Below are 16,729 nucleotides of genomic sequence, written 5' to 3' on the forward strand. Positions count from 1 at the left end.
AACTGTTGCACCTTCCCTTCTATATTATCTGAGAAGTGCAGGTGGTTTGACTTTGGGGGAGAAGTGGACCTCATGCTCAAAAAACTCTGCACTGTGTATTCTCCATGTCTTCCATGCTCATAACCTGGGCTAAAGTATTTGCTGAGCTTCTCTGTGCATCCTGGTGCACTGTTGTCACTTGTGTATCTTGAGAGAGAGGGGATTATAAAATTGGATGTATAATACAATTTCACTGTTGAGTGTAAAGCTGCCGGTTGTGATTTTTTTAATACTGTGGTTTTCCCTCTTTCTTGCAGCTGGATGAAGGTACACCTCCAGATCCCAAGGGAACCTTTGTTGATTATCAGACAACTGTGGTGAAATATTCTAAAGCCATTGCTGTAACAGCACAGGAAATGGTAAGAAATTAGCTTACAACAGGGTGTAAACTCTGTGTGAATAAGGAATATGGAATTATTTGCAGTGTTGTGACACTCTTGATCATCAAATTTTCAATAAACTTATCTCTTTAGGGGTAACAGAGCAAAAGAAGAGATGATCTTGTCCATTTAACTCTTGCATCTTAGTGGTGTGATTGTAGGGGGTCCTCTGTGGGAGGAATGCTGGATTGTATTGTGGCTCTTCTGCTCAAAACCTTCTTATTTGGCTCATTTTTGAGGAGAAGTGAAAGGAAAACTTTTCACCAACATGCTTTTTCATCAGCCTGTTTAATTGAGCTGAAATACCACCTTTTGTTGATTTATGACTTCAGGTTACCCTTTCACACTCACTGTTTCATTTAGCCTGTGCAATAACATCAGTGTTTTCAGGGCCCTGTGATACTCAGTGAGTGAATGCAGATCAACATCTCACATTGTCCTTGCCTTTCTGTGATTCACTGGTTTGAACAAAAGAAAAAAGTGGCACCTGTTGAATGGAGATTGCTCTTGACTCATGTTTCACAGTAATGCTTAATGTGTTTGCCTTTTGCACAGTGCTGTGGTTGCTCATTTGTTTTTGAGAGAGTTGACAGGAATGTTTATTTATGCTACAGTCCATTGCTCCTGCAGTCAAGACAGGTTGATGATTCCTCTATCTATGACAATCTATTTTTGTCTAAAACTAGTTTTGTCCCAGGGGTGGAACTCCATGGCTTTTACTAAGATTAATTGAGACAGAAAAAATATCTCTGTTAAATGGTAGGCTTTTTCTAAAGAGAGATTCAGTTATTTCACAGAATCAGCAAGGTTGGAAAAGACCTCTGAGATCATCGAGTCCAACCTATGACTGAACACCAACTTGTCACCCAGACCATGGCACTCAGTGCCACATCCAGCCTTTTCTTAAACACCTCCAGGGATGGTGACTCCACCACCTCTGGGGCAGCCCATTCCAATGTGCAGTCACCCTTTCTGTCAAGAAATTCTTCCTAATGTCCAACCTAAACCTTCCCTGGCACAGCTTAAGGCTGTTGTCCTCTTGCCCTACTGCTGGTTGTCAGGGAGCAGAGACTGACCTCCACCTGGGAGGGTATTTATACTGATATAAAGTATTTATACTGATATATAGTATTTATAATGATCTATAGTATTTACACTGATTTATATCCTGAAGTTCTACTGAGATGTTCTGCGTAGTCCTGCCTGTTGCTTCTCCATCCTGTTCCCACATCTGAGAGGTGCTTTGCATCAGTCCTCAGATTTTTTCCATTTCTGTGCTCCTGTGCCATGACAGCTGAGACTGATGGAGGTTAGCTCACCTTTGACAAAATAAGGTGACTGTGACACACAAAACCCACTTCTCTTCCCGGTCCAAATAACTGAGTACCCGGCCCCTTGTGTCAGAGTGAGTTATCGGCTCTAACTGCTGCTCTTTGGTGACCCGTGTGTTCAGCGAGTGCCTGGTTACCGTGACTCTAATAAAGCATGTTTGCTTGGGTTTTCTTGGAGCTCCTGCTGGAGGACAGGTCCCTTCCATGGCAAGGGTTTCACCCGTGTCACCCGCGCGGCCAAACGATGAGCGTGCCTCTAATCCGGAGCGTATTAACCGGTTGTTCTCACGCCTGTCGTTTCTCTCTCGCCTGTGTTCTCTCCCCAGATGACTAAGTCGGTTACTAACCCGGAGGAGTTGGGAGGACTGGCATCGCAAATGACCAATGACTATGGGCATCTGGCTCTGCAGGGCCGGATGGCCGCGGCTACGGCAGAACCAGAGGAGGTCTGCACTTCTTGGGCCTCTTTATCCCCTGCACGTGGTGGTGTTCACATGGGTGTTTGAGGTGGTTTGGAGCTGGCTCCCCGCCGAGTCTCCAAACCTCACCGCAAGAGCTCCCCCCCCAAAAAAAAAACAAGGGAAAAGAAAAAAAAACCAAGAGAACCGAAACGAGAGAGAGGCAGCTAAAGCAATATATATAAATATATTTACACTTGTATTACATTTATATACACTTGAAATACATGTACGATTCCAAAAGGAGAAGGGAAAGGGAAGGGGGGAAGGAAAAAAACCAAATAAAAAACCCAAAATAGATATACACACGATCAGAAACTCAGGATCTAGCAAACTAAAGAATTAGCAAAAGAATATCTTACTACTCTCCTTGGGACAACAGGAAGTCACGCTGGAACGACCGCCGGCAACCTCCGTCTGCCAAGGTCGGCCAAGCCTTACCAGGCCTCGCTCCCCAACACCAGCAGCAGGGAAACCCACACCCTCAGAGCCAAGGGAAGGGAAGAGAGCAAAGGCCTCTCCTCCTTTCTTCTTAGACTCCTGGCTTACGTAAAAGTCGTAGGGAATACCGGGTAATCTGGCCACTTCCTTGGTTACCAACTGGTCACCAAGGAAGGCCCAGACTAAAATTACCACAGTGTTCTTTTACCATGGAGAATACAGCAAAGGCAACAAGCCTTGTTGTAAGAATTACCCACCCAAAGAGCAGAAACCCTCTGGCAAAACCTCTGTCCGGCTTCAGAAAGGAACAGCTTGGGATAACAGTGGGCAGTTCCATAGGTTGTGACAGAACCTCCTGAATTACTTTGAGGCTTTTGCTTACAGGCAACTTGCAAATACAGAGAAAGCTCTTGATTTGTTACTATATGGCTTTCCTTCGATCTCACATGTTTTGACAAGTTACAAATTTACATATGCTTTTTCGTCTTGACTCTTAAGTGATTTCAAGCATAACTTCCTGTCCTGAAAGCGAGAGTCAGGCAAGTGGTAGGAGCACAAGTTTCTTTTGCTGACAGGACATGTTCTGTACCTCAGAGTCAGAATGTGATGTGTGAGAAGCGTCTCATGTGCCTCGTGCTGAATGAGGAAAACACACTGTTCACCTCCGTTCATTCACCTGTTATGGCAGTTGCTGCATTTTCTCTGAGCCCAACTACAGGAACCCTTTTACCCCTCTTTTCTCTGTGCCCTTGGTTATGGCGCACAGACAGACTTTGTCGAGATGGGATAAGATGATATCTCACTTTCTCCAGATGTATCAGATTATTTAGATAAAAGACCTTCAAAGAGTTTTCGGCTTTGTACTTACATATCCTGCTGATACTCTACCTGAGTGTTTCGTGCTATGTGAGAAGCAATGGCTTGCACTTGGCTTGATATTACATTGAATTGCCCCTTCTGCACGTTACTTTCTGCCTGAGGTTGAAATAATTCCGTTTGTGATACTAATGGCTGCAATCCCTGCTCATTTATTAATCCCCAGTCACACCTGTATGCCTAAGTACATGCAGGTACTGAAACTATCACATTTCTAAACAGGGACCATGCATCTTATGATGTAGGATTATTAATAAATCAGAAGCAGCAACAGCAGGATTGTCCATGTTTCAGTGCTCTGCATGTATGTGGTTGGTTCTGGAGACTGTGTGAGGTTCAAAACCAAACAGAGTCACACACTTTTTGATCCAGTTTAATCAGTGTAGACTGTAGTAAAATATATAGTTTTTACCCGTCACAGGTCCCTTGAATAGAGCTCACACTGACTCACATACACACCTTATCCCTCCTCTTTCCCGGGCTCTGGTTCTCTAGTGCTCCTGTTTCATCAGTGAGCCTTCTGTGGGGTTGTGCTTCGTGCACAGCTGGAATTACATCTGTCCTCTCTTTCTGATCTCTGCAGAGTGTGTAACAGTGGGCAGATATTGGTAACAAAGATTCACCAGAGCGACCGTGTTTCCGTTTCTATTGACACAGTGTACCAGCATGACATCTGTTTATTTGCTTTGCCCTTGATTCCTTTCTCCCTGTACCTCCTTTACCATCCAGATCGGGTTCCAGATCAGGACTCGGGTGCAGGAGCTTGGCCATGGATGTATCTTCCTTGTGCAGAAAGCTGGAGCTCTGCAGATTTGCCCTACAGACAGTTACACCAAGAGGGAGCTGATAGAATGTGCTCGTGCTGTCACAGAAAAGGTAGGACAGCCTTCTGTGCTGCCCCACTGTGTTTGTGTACTGAGCTTCCATGGAGTAAACCAGGCAAGTGGGATTTGGGAAATTGCTTCTTTTAACTTCACGTTCTAGTCCAACAGTGTCTGAATTACCCAAAGTTCTTACTTTTCTCTCCAGTGCTCAGTGCAGTTCACATGCTAGGTTAGCACATGAATAGCCTTTGCTCGTGCCTTGCCTCATATGAGAGGGAGATTGGTCCGAAACTAAATCCTGAGACATGAGGTGGCACTTAAGCCTTCTGAGGCTCCCCCTGGCCGCAGTCACTGAGATGAGGTTGGTCCATGACACCTGGTTTCGTGTAGCAACATCCTCCCCTTTTAAGACCGGGCCAAGGTCGCTGCCTAGAACTCCATCTTCAAACTGTTGAGGCTTCTTGTCCCTTGGAAACATCCCCTTCAAACAGATGGCCTGGGGAGCTTGGATGGGCTGAACCTTTTTTTGGACATGAACATTGAGAGTGAGTGCCAGTTGCTTCTGGATCTCACCAAACACTTTGGCCCAGCCTGTGTTGGTGTGCTCTCAGCTGTGCCAGTTTGTCACCGTGTTGTGCCCCAGGAGTAGCGACGACCCCAAATTTAGGCAGGGGTAGACAGTGTCTTGTGAGTAAAGGTAAAGCTGATAAAGAGAGTCATAATGATTCTCAGCACCGACTTTCTTTTGATTTCTTTGTTGCTTTATGTGGTTTCCAGGTCTCCTTGGTTCTGTCTGCCCTCCAGGCAGGGAACAAAGGCACCCAAGCCTGTATCACTGCTGCCAGTGCCGTGTCAGGGATCATTGCAGACCTGGACACCACCATCATGTTTGCTACTGCTGGGACCCTCAATGCTGAGAACAACGAGTCCTTCGCAGATCACAGGTCAGTGGGACTGAAGGGGATGGAGGGGCACAGGGGACAGTGGAACTGGCAGCAGAGACTGGCACACGGGGGTACATTTTTACCTGTCTAGATTCATGTGAATGAAATTGGATGAGGCAGTGGAGTGAGAGGAGAAATAGGACAATGGGGATGTCAATAGAGTACAGCAAACTTGAGTTTGCTGCTTTCTGTGATGAAAGAATTTTAAAAAGCTGAGGAACATCTGGTGACAGAGCTTTCAACAGAAGACTGCAACTGTAGCACTATTTTGGCTTTTTTGGGGGTTTTTTGTTTGTTTTTTTTTCATTCAAGCTGTCTGATTGCATGGACTACCATGCATTGTTATTCCAGTAGTGAAAATGAGCTGTCCGTGACGTTGAAGAGGAATCTTTTATATACTTTTTCCAGCAGCTGTTCTTGACTGTCTGGCTGTGTTTGTCTTGCTAAATCATGCTTATGGTTAATGCTGCTGTGGACAGCAGTGGTGGGAACAGCACAGCCATGCCACGCATTTTCCACTTTGGCAGAGATAAGCCCAGCGTTCCTTTCAAGTGGCACCTGCAGCAAAATAATCCCCCAGCATTTGCCATCACAGTAACAGATTTACAGCATCTGACTGTTGCTTCTTTTACAGTAAAGCCCAGGCTTCACAGCCAAGGCACTGCCTTACTGCTCCACAGCCTAGTTGGCCGACAGAACTATTGCATGGCCAGCATTTATTTCCCTCCTCCCCAGTTGCTGAAGGAAGAGGAAAGATGCAGAGGTGTCTGAGCTGCTGCTGGTCTGCAGACTGAAAGTCAGGGCTTTTCATACAGGTGTCATTAATTTCCAGGCTGACATTTTACATGAATAGGGTCCTAGTTTCAGTTCATTTGACTTGTTTGTGAACTGCATAATCAAAATGATTTCTTCTTTTATCCAGATATTGCTTTGGATTTGTTGTGCTGACAGGTCAAAACATCTATATAGGGGGAAGTGGGGATGGAATCCTGACTAGGACACGTTCCCTGTTCCTGTTGCCATTTTTGCTATTACCTTCCTTGCAAATGATTATTATTTTAGTTTCCTTACAATATGCTGATTAATATAGACATTCAACATCTGGTACTTTTATCACAGCATGGCCAGATTTTCTTTTGGTGTTCAAATCCAATGCTCTCTGCTGCTACTGCCCTATCTAATTTCCTTTCAAGATGGGGTCATTTTAATAAACTGCCCTGCATCTGCCCAAAATGTTCTGCTACTGTTTTAATAGTTGTCTTTTTTTTTTTTTTTCCAACTTTCCCCCCCAGCCTGTGGTATATTATGAGCAGACACTGGCATGATGGCTTAGATCAGCTCCTTTATGTAGCTGTTAGTCACCATAACACTGGAAAACACATTTTTTTCCTCTTCTCTTTTTCCACTTCCTTCCCTGCTTCCTCTTTTTTTTTTTTTTTTTTTTTTTTTTTTTTTTTTTTTTTACTACAGGGAAAATATCCTGAAAACAGCAAAAGCTTTAGTTGAAGACACAAAATTGTTGGTTTCTGGTGCTGCCTCAAGTCAGGACAAACTGGCCCAAGCAGCTCAGTCATCAGCCAACACCATCACTCAGCTTGCTGAGGTAGTAAAATTGGGAGCAGCAAGCTTGGGATCCGATGATCCTGAAACACAGGTGAGATGTTTTAAGATATTTCTGCTACTCTGAAGGAGAACAGAGACAATTTTCAATTGGGAGAACTGTATGGGACTTCTGCTTTTAAACAGCATAATAGGGTTCATCTCCTGTGGGACTTTTCTGGGTTTGCTCAGATGTCACTGGTTTTTTACAATACAATCAAGATGTTAAAGCATTGAGTGGAACTAGTTGTGCCTTTGTATAACACTTCTGCTTTTATTTCACTACTGTGTTCCAGCTGGGATGCTTTTGGCAAAGGATTTGGCTTAGTTTTACTAATTTGTGATTGGACCCCTGGCTCATCTCATTTTTGTTCTAAAGAGCCTGCATATCCTTAAAGCTGCTCTAAAGCTTACAGCTGGACTGTGCACTGTGTTACTGGTGTGGGCTGACAGGCTCCTGCCATTCTGCCCCTATATCTGACTGCTTTTTCAATTGACTTGGTCACTTTTCAATGGGGATCATCTCTAATATTTCTTCAGCTGTTTGTTTAGATCTCAGTGAAATGGAGGTTGCCAACATATTTTAGATGTGCCTGTGGTGGGACCAAAATAGTCTGAAACCCCCTGCTCATTTGGATAATGCTCTGAAACAGATGTGTGCTCTGTTTAGCTTGACCTGTGTGATGAACTAAACTTCTGACATGTTCCTCTCTAGGAATATCCTGCTGGAAGCACTTTTTCTTTCTTTTTTTAAACAGGAGATTTTCCATAATTCAGCAACATCTGCAGAACATTTATCACACCTTGCTTTCCTCTATTTGTAAAAGCTGAGAATACAGTACTTAAAAGCTGTTGTGCACAAGTAGTTATTTATTTGCAGCAGTTTTCTATTGCCAGTTTGAAGTTGTAGGTGCATCGTGTGTCCTAAATGCAGCACATGATACTCTCACAATTTTTTTCATAGCAGTAACATTTATTTTACCTGGTATGATAGTTTCAAATGGCTCATGCTGTAAGTTACCCCATGACATTGGCAGCTGGACAACAGAGAATCTCATCACTCTGTCCTATTTCTCAGGTTTTTGTCTTATTTGTGTGGTCAAAGAGCTTCTGAGCTACCAAAAGTTAATTAAACTTCTCACAAAAAGCAAAGACTTCTCTTGTTCTTGCAGTGAGTTGCAAACACGAAGGGGTGAGGCTGATTTAGGGTTATTTATAATGCTGCAGAAATGCAGTTATTGAGAAGTGATTCCAGATTTGACTTTTCCTCACTTTTCAACATTTAATTCCATATAAGCTCTTAAAGAGTTCAACTTCCCCTCCAGGCCCTTCACCTAAGAGCTTCTCTGACAGCTTCATGCCTTTGTGGTGTTGTGGCACCCAGAACTGCACACAGTCCTCGAGGTGAGGCTGCACCAGTGCAGAGCAGAAGGAAATCCCACCTGGAATCAGCATTTCCACTTCTTCCTGTGACAGGAAATAGTCAATTATAGACTCTGACTGGTGTATGAAACACTGCAGCTCTCAGCACAGCTTTTCCTCTTCCAGAATATTCAGTGTTTGACTGGGGTGGTGGGAGGGTGGTACTATTTAGTAGATTTTTTTTTGCTGTGTTCTAAAAATCACACCCCCATGCAGACTCACCCCTTTTGTGCCTGAGCCTTGCAGCTCTTTCTCGTTCCTGCAGGTTGTCCTCATCAATGCTATCAAGGATGTTGCAAAGGCCCTCTCTGATCTCATTGGTGCTACCAAAGGAGCTGCCAGCAAACCAGCAGATGATCCCTCCATGTACCAGCTGAAAGGTGCTGCCAAGGTAACACCTTACCCTTGCCTTGTGTTTGAAGTGCCTGTGCAACCACATTGGATAGACATGTGAAGCTTGGACCAGGCAGTTTCTGAGTGCCTGAAGACTCATCTCCCTTTGTTTCATCATCATCCTGGGATGATAAAGAAAAACAAGATGCTGTTGAGTTTTGATGAAGCTCCAGTTTTTCTAGGCTGTCAGATGACTTTTGTGGTTTTGGTGACAGAACTGTAATCCTCCTGAAGAGAAATGTCTCTCTTTTATAGGCCGATATCTGAGGGCAGGTTTTCCTTTCATAATGATATAGACTAAAATTTATCCAGTATAAAATGGTATCTAGATACTACATTCTAAATAATGAATGTTCAGGACAAGCAGGGGCTCTCCTTATTTACACCTTGCAGCCTGGTGAGGGAAGGGGGGAGGAAAAACAACCTCCTATAACTCTGTGTCAGGATATTGTGCATTTCCAACTCCTCTCTCCTGGGTCTCTCCACAAAGCACATAGGTATCAAAGCTCAAAACTTGCAGAGATTATGCCATACCTGTGATACCTTTAGCTTTATTTTCCCTGCACCTGAACTGTGTTATTGCATTTGCCTTACAGAGATCATGTGGATTTGTGTCTACAAAATATTTCCAGGGGTGGAGATCTCGGTGGTGTTATTTCTCTGTGCCTCTCTGCCTTTCAGAGCACATGCTTACAGTGTACTGTTGAGGCAGTACTTGAAAAATAACTCAACTAGTCAAGAAAAATGGCTTTTTGGCTCTTCCCACTGTGAAGAGGTGTCTTTGACAAGTCGTCACTGTCAAGAAGTTGGCTTTTCTGTCTCTCCTTTTTTCATTGCAGCTGTTGTTTGTATCTCCATATACTGGGGTGGAGGAAGGATGTAACTATTGCAGTGACAATTAGGTTATTCTGCATCAGAACTATTGAGTTTCTAACAGGAACAGTAACACTGATCCTGTATCTCCATTTGGGCTTGAGGCTGGTGTTTGACTCCTTGCTCATCTGGGGTTTTATCTGATTGCAGAGAATGTACTGGACACATTTCAAAAAGCAATACCATCCCTCAATTCATGTCCCCTTCAACTGGCAGTGTAAGATGTGCAGGAGGAAAAGACAGTAACATGCTCTAGATAAGCTGTGATTTTTCCATTTTTTGGTAGTTTTTTTGCCAGAACACTCACACTTAAGATAGTATCTCTGTGCAGTTAATTGTGCAACGTTTCTGCAGCTTATGAGGAGTTTTCAGAATGTGGCCAGCACAAGAGTTGGTATCTAGTCCTGTAAAACAAGTGCAGTTCAAGAAGTCTCTTAGGTCCTATTTGAAGTAACAATGCTGCCTACTTTAATTTGCCTTGCTTCACACCCTGCTGTTTCTGAAAAAATGGGAGGGAGGATTCATGGATTTTTGTCCTCCCTTTTCTCTTCTGCAGGTGATGGTAACAAATGTCACATCCCTTTTGAAGACTGTTAAAGCAGTGGAAGATGAAGCCACTCGAGGGACGAGAGCTCTCGAGGCCACAATTGAGTACATCAAGCAGGAGCTCACGGTGAGAACAGAACAGCCCTTTGAAGTGGTTTTTGGGAGTGTGTCCTTGCACTAAACCAGGCCTGCCCACAGCTCCTCCTCAAGCTGTGCTTTACTGCCTTGCACTGCACTGGCTGCAATTTGGGTCTCTCTGCCTGCTGCAAATCATCTCTGAAAGTACAATTACAGTCCACTTCAACCTCTCTACTTTCACACATTTCCAGTCCCCACTTTGAGACTGAAGATGCTCCTGTCAAGTACAAAACTGGAAGCAGCTGCTTCCTTCTTCTCTAGACCTTAGGCTTTCCCTACAGATATTATTTTCTGAGTCTGATGCTGTTCCTCTTATTTTTTGATCCTGGCTTTGGGAGAGTCTCCTCAGCATCACTGCCCTACTGCATCTGCAGTTTAATCTTGTTTCTATTTTTCCTTTATTATGAAGTGGATACTACTAGGGATACAGAGCCTGCTATCTGATATTCTGGGTGAGCAGGAATTAATGATAGCATGGAATTCTCTCTCAAATAAGGTGTTAGACCATGACAATTGTTTTCCTTCCTCTTTAAGATATAAAAATACAGCCTCCAGCTGCAGCTTTCAGTTATTTTTTTTAACTAGCACAGTAGTCAGTGCCATAAATAATACCTGCATATTTGCGAAGGAGCCTGATTTTTTTTTTCCTTCTTTTACTTACAGTCATTTTTATTAAAAAACCCCTATAGATACAATCTTCAGCAGAAAATTCTTTGATGTGTGGTCTGTGGATTAGCAATTCTTGACTTTAGCAGCACTGGCACAGCTTTGTCTTGTCAAGTGCTCTCCATAGAACAACCAGTTTTCATTGTGTGAGCAATGCTGTTGTAATGGAGAAATTTATTTTAAATTATTTTCTTTCAAAAACCTGTATATAGTAATTGGGAATTCCCATGGCAGTGCTAAAACCTCCTGACTTGGTACCTGAGCAGGAATGATCTGTACAATGTCTAGTGCATGTTATTGTCATGTATCCTCGTGAAGGCCTGGCTTTACATCCCTTCCTGTAACTGAGCTAAAGCCTCTCCAGATCTGTCACTGGAGGATTGTGCATTGTTACTTCTGCTTTCTTAGTTAGGTTGGTATCTGTTTGAAGTGTTCCTCCTTTTGCTTTGGCCAGCATTGCTAAGGAATGGGTCTGTGGTGGTGTTACCACCTCTTCCATGGGAGGAAAGGTGGAGTACTAGGGGAGGGTCAGGAGGAACAGGGGATGGCTCAAGTGTGTGCTCAAGAAAACACATCAGGTTTGATTTGGAATTCCAGGGACTGAATCTGAACAACGTCAAATATCCTTCACATATTTAGCCAGAATTCATTTTTTGAACATTACTTCCATTTCTGGAAAGAGAAACTGAAAAACTGATGAACTGAGAGCACAGGATAGACCTGGCTCACTTCTGTCCAGACATTTGTGTTCTGAAGGCACTAACCTGCTTAGGTTGCACTGTGTGGAGTCAAGAAACCTTTCTTGATTAATTGTGCACTCCAGATTGTCCCTGCACTTCATAAGAATGGCAAGTAAATAGAGACTAAAGCTTGGGAACAGAAAATACAAGATCAAAGTGAGGTTACCCAGCTCTTCTTACGTTCGTGTTACCGCAGTTCCTGTGTTCCAATATTCATGAGTGCTGTGCACTGCCAGATAATTGGAACTATTTTCACACAATTCACCCTGCAAAATTATATCTTTAGGTTTCTGAGGGGGAACTAAATATAGTCGAAGAGACAACGTTCCACCTCTGCTGTTTTAAGACACATTTGAATGTTTTAGTGATGCTCTCGATCTGCACTGCTCTGTGCTGTCAACGAGGGCTTGGGAGGGCCCAGCCTTTGCAGAGGAAGGATCTCCTCAGGTGAGCAGACCAGCCTAAACAGCAGACAGGATGAAAAAGGAGTATAATTAAAGGAATTGTAATTCTTATCATCCTGTAATGCTCTGAACAGCTGTCTGGAACAACTGTGATCCAGGTAGTTACATGGCAGATGAGATGAAGGGGTTAACCCTTTTTATTGCTATCCTTCCCTCAGCTTATTGTTTCCCTCTGGAGGTGAGCAGGCTTATCTGATCCAGGCTAATGACAAGCAAGAATGATATCCAAGTACTCCAAATATGTTTCTAATTTCCTGCTGTTCAAGGGCTGCTTCCCTTTGCCGCCTCCTTCTCGCGGTCGTTCTGCCGCGACGTGAGTGGTCTCAGACTTTTCCTTCTGTTTTCACTTTTAGGTGTTCCAGTCGAGCGAGGTTCCAGAAAAGACCTCATCACCTGAAGAGTCCATCCGGATGACGAAGGGAATCACCATGGCAACTGCCAAAGCTGTTGCAGCTGGGAACTCATGCAGGCAGGAGGATGTGATCGCTACAGCGAACCTGAGCCGCAAAGCAGTCGCTGACATGCTGACAGCTTGTAAGGTAAAGATGCACTTCCTTGCCTAACACTGAGCTTTTTGTGTGTGTCTGTGCCTCTAAATCCGTGGAACATTGTATTTTTGTTGTTCGGTTTCTTTGTGTTAATACTCTGCCTTTCACGTGAGGAAGTTGACGGTTAAGAGAATTTTAAGGGAACGTGTCCCTCAGAAGGATTTTGTGTGCTGTGCACACACAAAAAGCAGCATTAATATTGACTGTTTTCTTTTTGTGAAAATGAGAAATTTTATTGGAGCTGAAATTTCCTCGTTGCCAGTCAGAAGACAAATAATCTGTGCAAGTGGTAGAATATACAAGTAATCCTGTGGTCACAAATATCATTTCAGTATTCCTAGGAACAGTGAAAGGAATGGTGAAAGGAGTCACTCTGGTCTATTTTTAATATTCCTTTCCCCCCTAACCAAACCTGTCTGTTTGCTCCATTTCTTCTGCGCTTTTTCAAAATGTTTTGCATTTGCACTAAAAATAGTGGTGCCCTGTTTTCTGCACTTGCTTGAGCTAGACAACTTTGAAAAACTGCCCTGCAAAACCTGGGGAGAACTGTATGCTGTATAAAGGGTATGAAGCCATTTGGCTTTGTTCTGATGACAAAAAAGACCTAGGCATAAAGAATTAAAAAATGGGATTCTAAAGATCTCATTCCTTTTGGTCTTCACTAGTAGCTGTAGTAGTAAAGTGCCTTTACCTGTAAATCATAGTTATTTACTTCTGCATTTCCATGTGTGGAAGGTGACAGTGAAATAATGGTGCTCTCTGTGTGCTGTCTGTTTTCAGCATTTGGTCAAATCCTAACTGCCTACGTCAGTCCCAGGTTAATTTTTAGCCCAATACTGCCCAAACAGAAGGGTTAATTTTGCTTTTAAATGATCCTCGTGCAAAAGTGCAAGTTCTAGTATAACTTAGAACTGGATTTTTACAAAACCATCGAATAAAGCTTTTTATCTTGACTTAGTTTTCTAACAGGTTTTTTAGCACCTCACAGTTCTTGACCACTTTTCATTCCCCGAATTTTGATTCTGTCCTCTCCATAACCTCAGAAGGTCAGCAAAACAAAGCAGCTCCAGTTTGCATGGGAAAATTAAACTGTACTACTGACATGAGAACTACCATAGCCTAATTAGTGTTAGGGACAATCCAGTTAATTGAAACTAGTAAGGGAAGCTCAGAACAGTTGTGCAGCATTCTGACAGATCAATTCAGGCATCAATCCAGATGCACATCAATACAGATCCTCTGGCATTTTGAAGTGACCAGTGCAGGCACATTTTAGTTTTCCATCTCTCCAAACAGGCAGCAAATTCTCAGGAAGAGAATCCTCTCTTTCTAATAACATTACAAACACACTCGCAGGCACACACAGCCCAACGCTCGCTTTTGAACGTCGATTTATGAACATTCATATTTTATATTTGTGTTTGCTCCCAGTTAATGTGAATGGCTTCTGAGTGGTTCATGCTTTGCAAGCGTCCAACAGGATGGAACTTCCTGCAGAGTGAACAGTGGAGGTCTGGGATGCTGGAAGAGCATTTCTGATCTCCCAGGGAGTTGCTTCGGCAAAGAAAGGAAAATGGCTGGGAATCATTTTATTACCTGTAATGATACAGTGCCAAGGCATCAGATCTAGTTTTGTCTTGTCTAGCTTTCTTAAGGTCAAGAGCATTCATTGGGCAAACAGGAATAAAAGTCTTCAGGAATACTAATTTTATGCATTATCTAAAATGTAGGAAAAATAGTCATGTCACTTAAAAAAGCTTTTAAATACACAGTCTGAACCACACGATTTAGAAAATCTTGGTTTAGGTCTTGATTTAGAAAATTCTTCTCAGAGACTTAGAAATCTTATGCCATTAATTCTACAAATGGATTACTGTACGTGGCATTTCCATGGTAAGCCACACTGCTTGACTTTTAGGGGTAGGAACCAGCAGTCACCCCACCGTGCTGTCAGAGCTGTGTGATGCAGTGCCACTGGGGTCTCGTGAGGTTTGACAAATACTGGAGGGATTTCTAGTGTTATTAAGCTAATCTGTAGAATAAGCACTTGATAAATCATCAGATTTTTATGTCCTTTAGGCTAAGACAAAAGAGTGTTTGTATGATCTGTGGTAGAATTGTACAGAACGTAGCTCTGACTTCCCTGGTGTCAGGAATTTAAATGTAAGTTCTCTTTCACTGCCAGTTGCCTCAGGCAAGTAGTATTAGGGATTTGAATTATTAGCAGCTATATAAATGCTTGTGCTTTTTCTGCTATACATGAATTTACAGTGCTCATTACTAATTCTGTATTTATAAGTAGATGTTATTTCAAAAGACAATGAGGTTGCTTACTGGGGGATGTAATGAACCGAGACAACTCTCATTAAAGTCAGTGGAAACACTGTAATTACATTTATTGAAGAGTAGAGCAGGCCCTAAGATAACAACAATTACTTTCTTTATTACCTATTTGTATAAAATAATGACTATGCAGTAAGTAACCTGTGCATAATATCAGTACTTGTAATGATTGCTGTTGGAAAGGAAACAGATACAGAAGGTCCATCAAAACCATAGCAAACAATTGCAGTGAGTACTCCTTTAGATCATTCCATAGCCAGGAGATTGAGGGAAGCAGTTATTCACCTTTTCTCAGCACTAGTTAGGCTGAGTCTGGACTTGGGCTCCCTGCAAGGGTAAAGGCACTGACGGCACTGGAGTGAGCTCAGTGGGGCTGGAGCACAGGGCCTGTGAGGAGACACCGATGAGCTGGAGAAGAAATGGCTTTGGAGGGAGCTCAGCAGCCCTCAGACACCTTCCTGCAGCAGTCATCCCTCAGGGCTACGAGAGCTGCTGCCAGAGCCAAGCAGTGTTTGCTGCCCTCGTGTTCTGAGAGCGCGTGAAGAGAAAATGAGGGCTGGGAGTGGAGAGAAGCCTCAGAATGAGGAAACAAATCTGTGTTCTGGTTCATCTTGAGATGTTTCTTCGGACTTTCTGCCTGAATCTGGAAGAGAAAGCACTTCTGTTCCAAGTCCCAGCTGCAGTAGTGAGATGTCTGTCAGGATGTTTCTGGGTTGCAAAATGACTTCCTGAAATGACTTCTGTCACCTCTTTAGGCTGCTGTGAAATATATGGGTTTTTTTTAAGATTCATTAAGTCTTAAAAATACTGCCAAAATAGTCAGGTGTCACTCTTGGTTATGTATGCAAAAGATGGAAGGAACTTGATATTTCTCTCCTACAGGTGCTTGCTCTAATTGCCTGTATTACAGTAATATTAAGTGAAGGGACATTATAGGATGCTTTACAATATATTCATAAGAAACACTGGGAGATCCTTTGCCCTATTTGAGAAATTTAAAAAAATGTTCTGAATTTTTTGGGCTTCTGGAGCTCATTTGAAGTGGGCTGAAGGCGAGGAGAGTCCTGTGCTGTCTCCTCCCATCTTCTCACCCTTTATGTTATTTGCTGGCAGGATGAGGAGATGAAGGAGGCTCTCAAAGCCCTTTTCCTGCTCTGCTGATCCTGAGTTTCCCTGCAGAGGGAGCCCAGAGACCAGCACCAGGCCCAGCTGCTGCCAGCGCTGGTTGGGATGTTGGGGGTTGCAGGAAAGGGCCTAAAATAAGCAAGCAATGAGATAATCCCCGGGCTAAGGGAAGATAAGAGGCTGCAGGAGTGGAAGGAGCTGCTCTGTGGGAGGAAACGCTAAATTTTTTAATTTTTAGGAAGTTTCACCTGTCAACAGTTGGTCCTTCTGTTCAATAAAAGAATTCCCTAGAAGTTTACTGTAGAAAATACAAGGCTCAAAGAGGCCACAGTTTTCACTTTTTATTAAAAATAAATTGGGTGAGTTAGTCAGTCTTCTGTCAGATGTCAGACATTATAATTAGTGGAAGTCCTTACAAAGTCAGAGATCTGACTCTGCTTCTCTCTATATTTAAACAGATGCTCCAGCACTGCTATTGCTTTGTTAAATCACTGTGTCAAGCTAAAGCCATTAATAAGCTTTTATTTACAGAGTGGTACCAGGCAATGAGAAGCAGCTAATGATTCTTTTGGTGGGCGA

General features: G+C 43.1%; 1 protein-coding gene across 1 annotated transcript in view; it reads left to right on the forward strand.

The window, feature by feature from the left end:
* TLN2 (talin 2) overlaps positions 1–16,729 on the forward strand; it is a 97,221-nt gene that overhangs the window by 60,805 nt on the left and 19,687 nt on the right. Inside the window, exons 41-48 of the mRNA XM_039384071.1 lie at positions 297–398; positions 2,077–2,196; positions 4,255–4,401; positions 5,127–5,293; positions 6,764–6,947; positions 8,580–8,705; positions 10,137–10,253; positions 12,488–12,673. Coding sequence (XP_039240005.1) covers positions 297–398; positions 2,077–2,196; positions 4,255–4,401; positions 5,127–5,293; positions 6,764–6,947; positions 8,580–8,705; positions 10,137–10,253; positions 12,488–12,673 — 1,149 coding nt within the window. The remainder of the gene's footprint in view (positions 1–296; positions 399–2,076; positions 2,197–4,254; positions 4,402–5,126; positions 5,294–6,763; positions 6,948–8,579; positions 8,706–10,136; positions 10,254–12,487; positions 12,674–16,729) is intronic.

Source organism: Pipra filicauda, unplaced genomic scaffold (genome assembly GCF_003945595.2).
Source record: "Pipra filicauda isolate LSUMZ 115617 unplaced genomic scaffold, ASM394559v2 scaffold338_size783178_pilon, whole genome shotgun sequence".
Classification (NCBI taxonomy): domain Eukaryota; kingdom Metazoa; phylum Chordata; class Aves; order Passeriformes; family Pipridae; genus Pipra; species Pipra filicauda.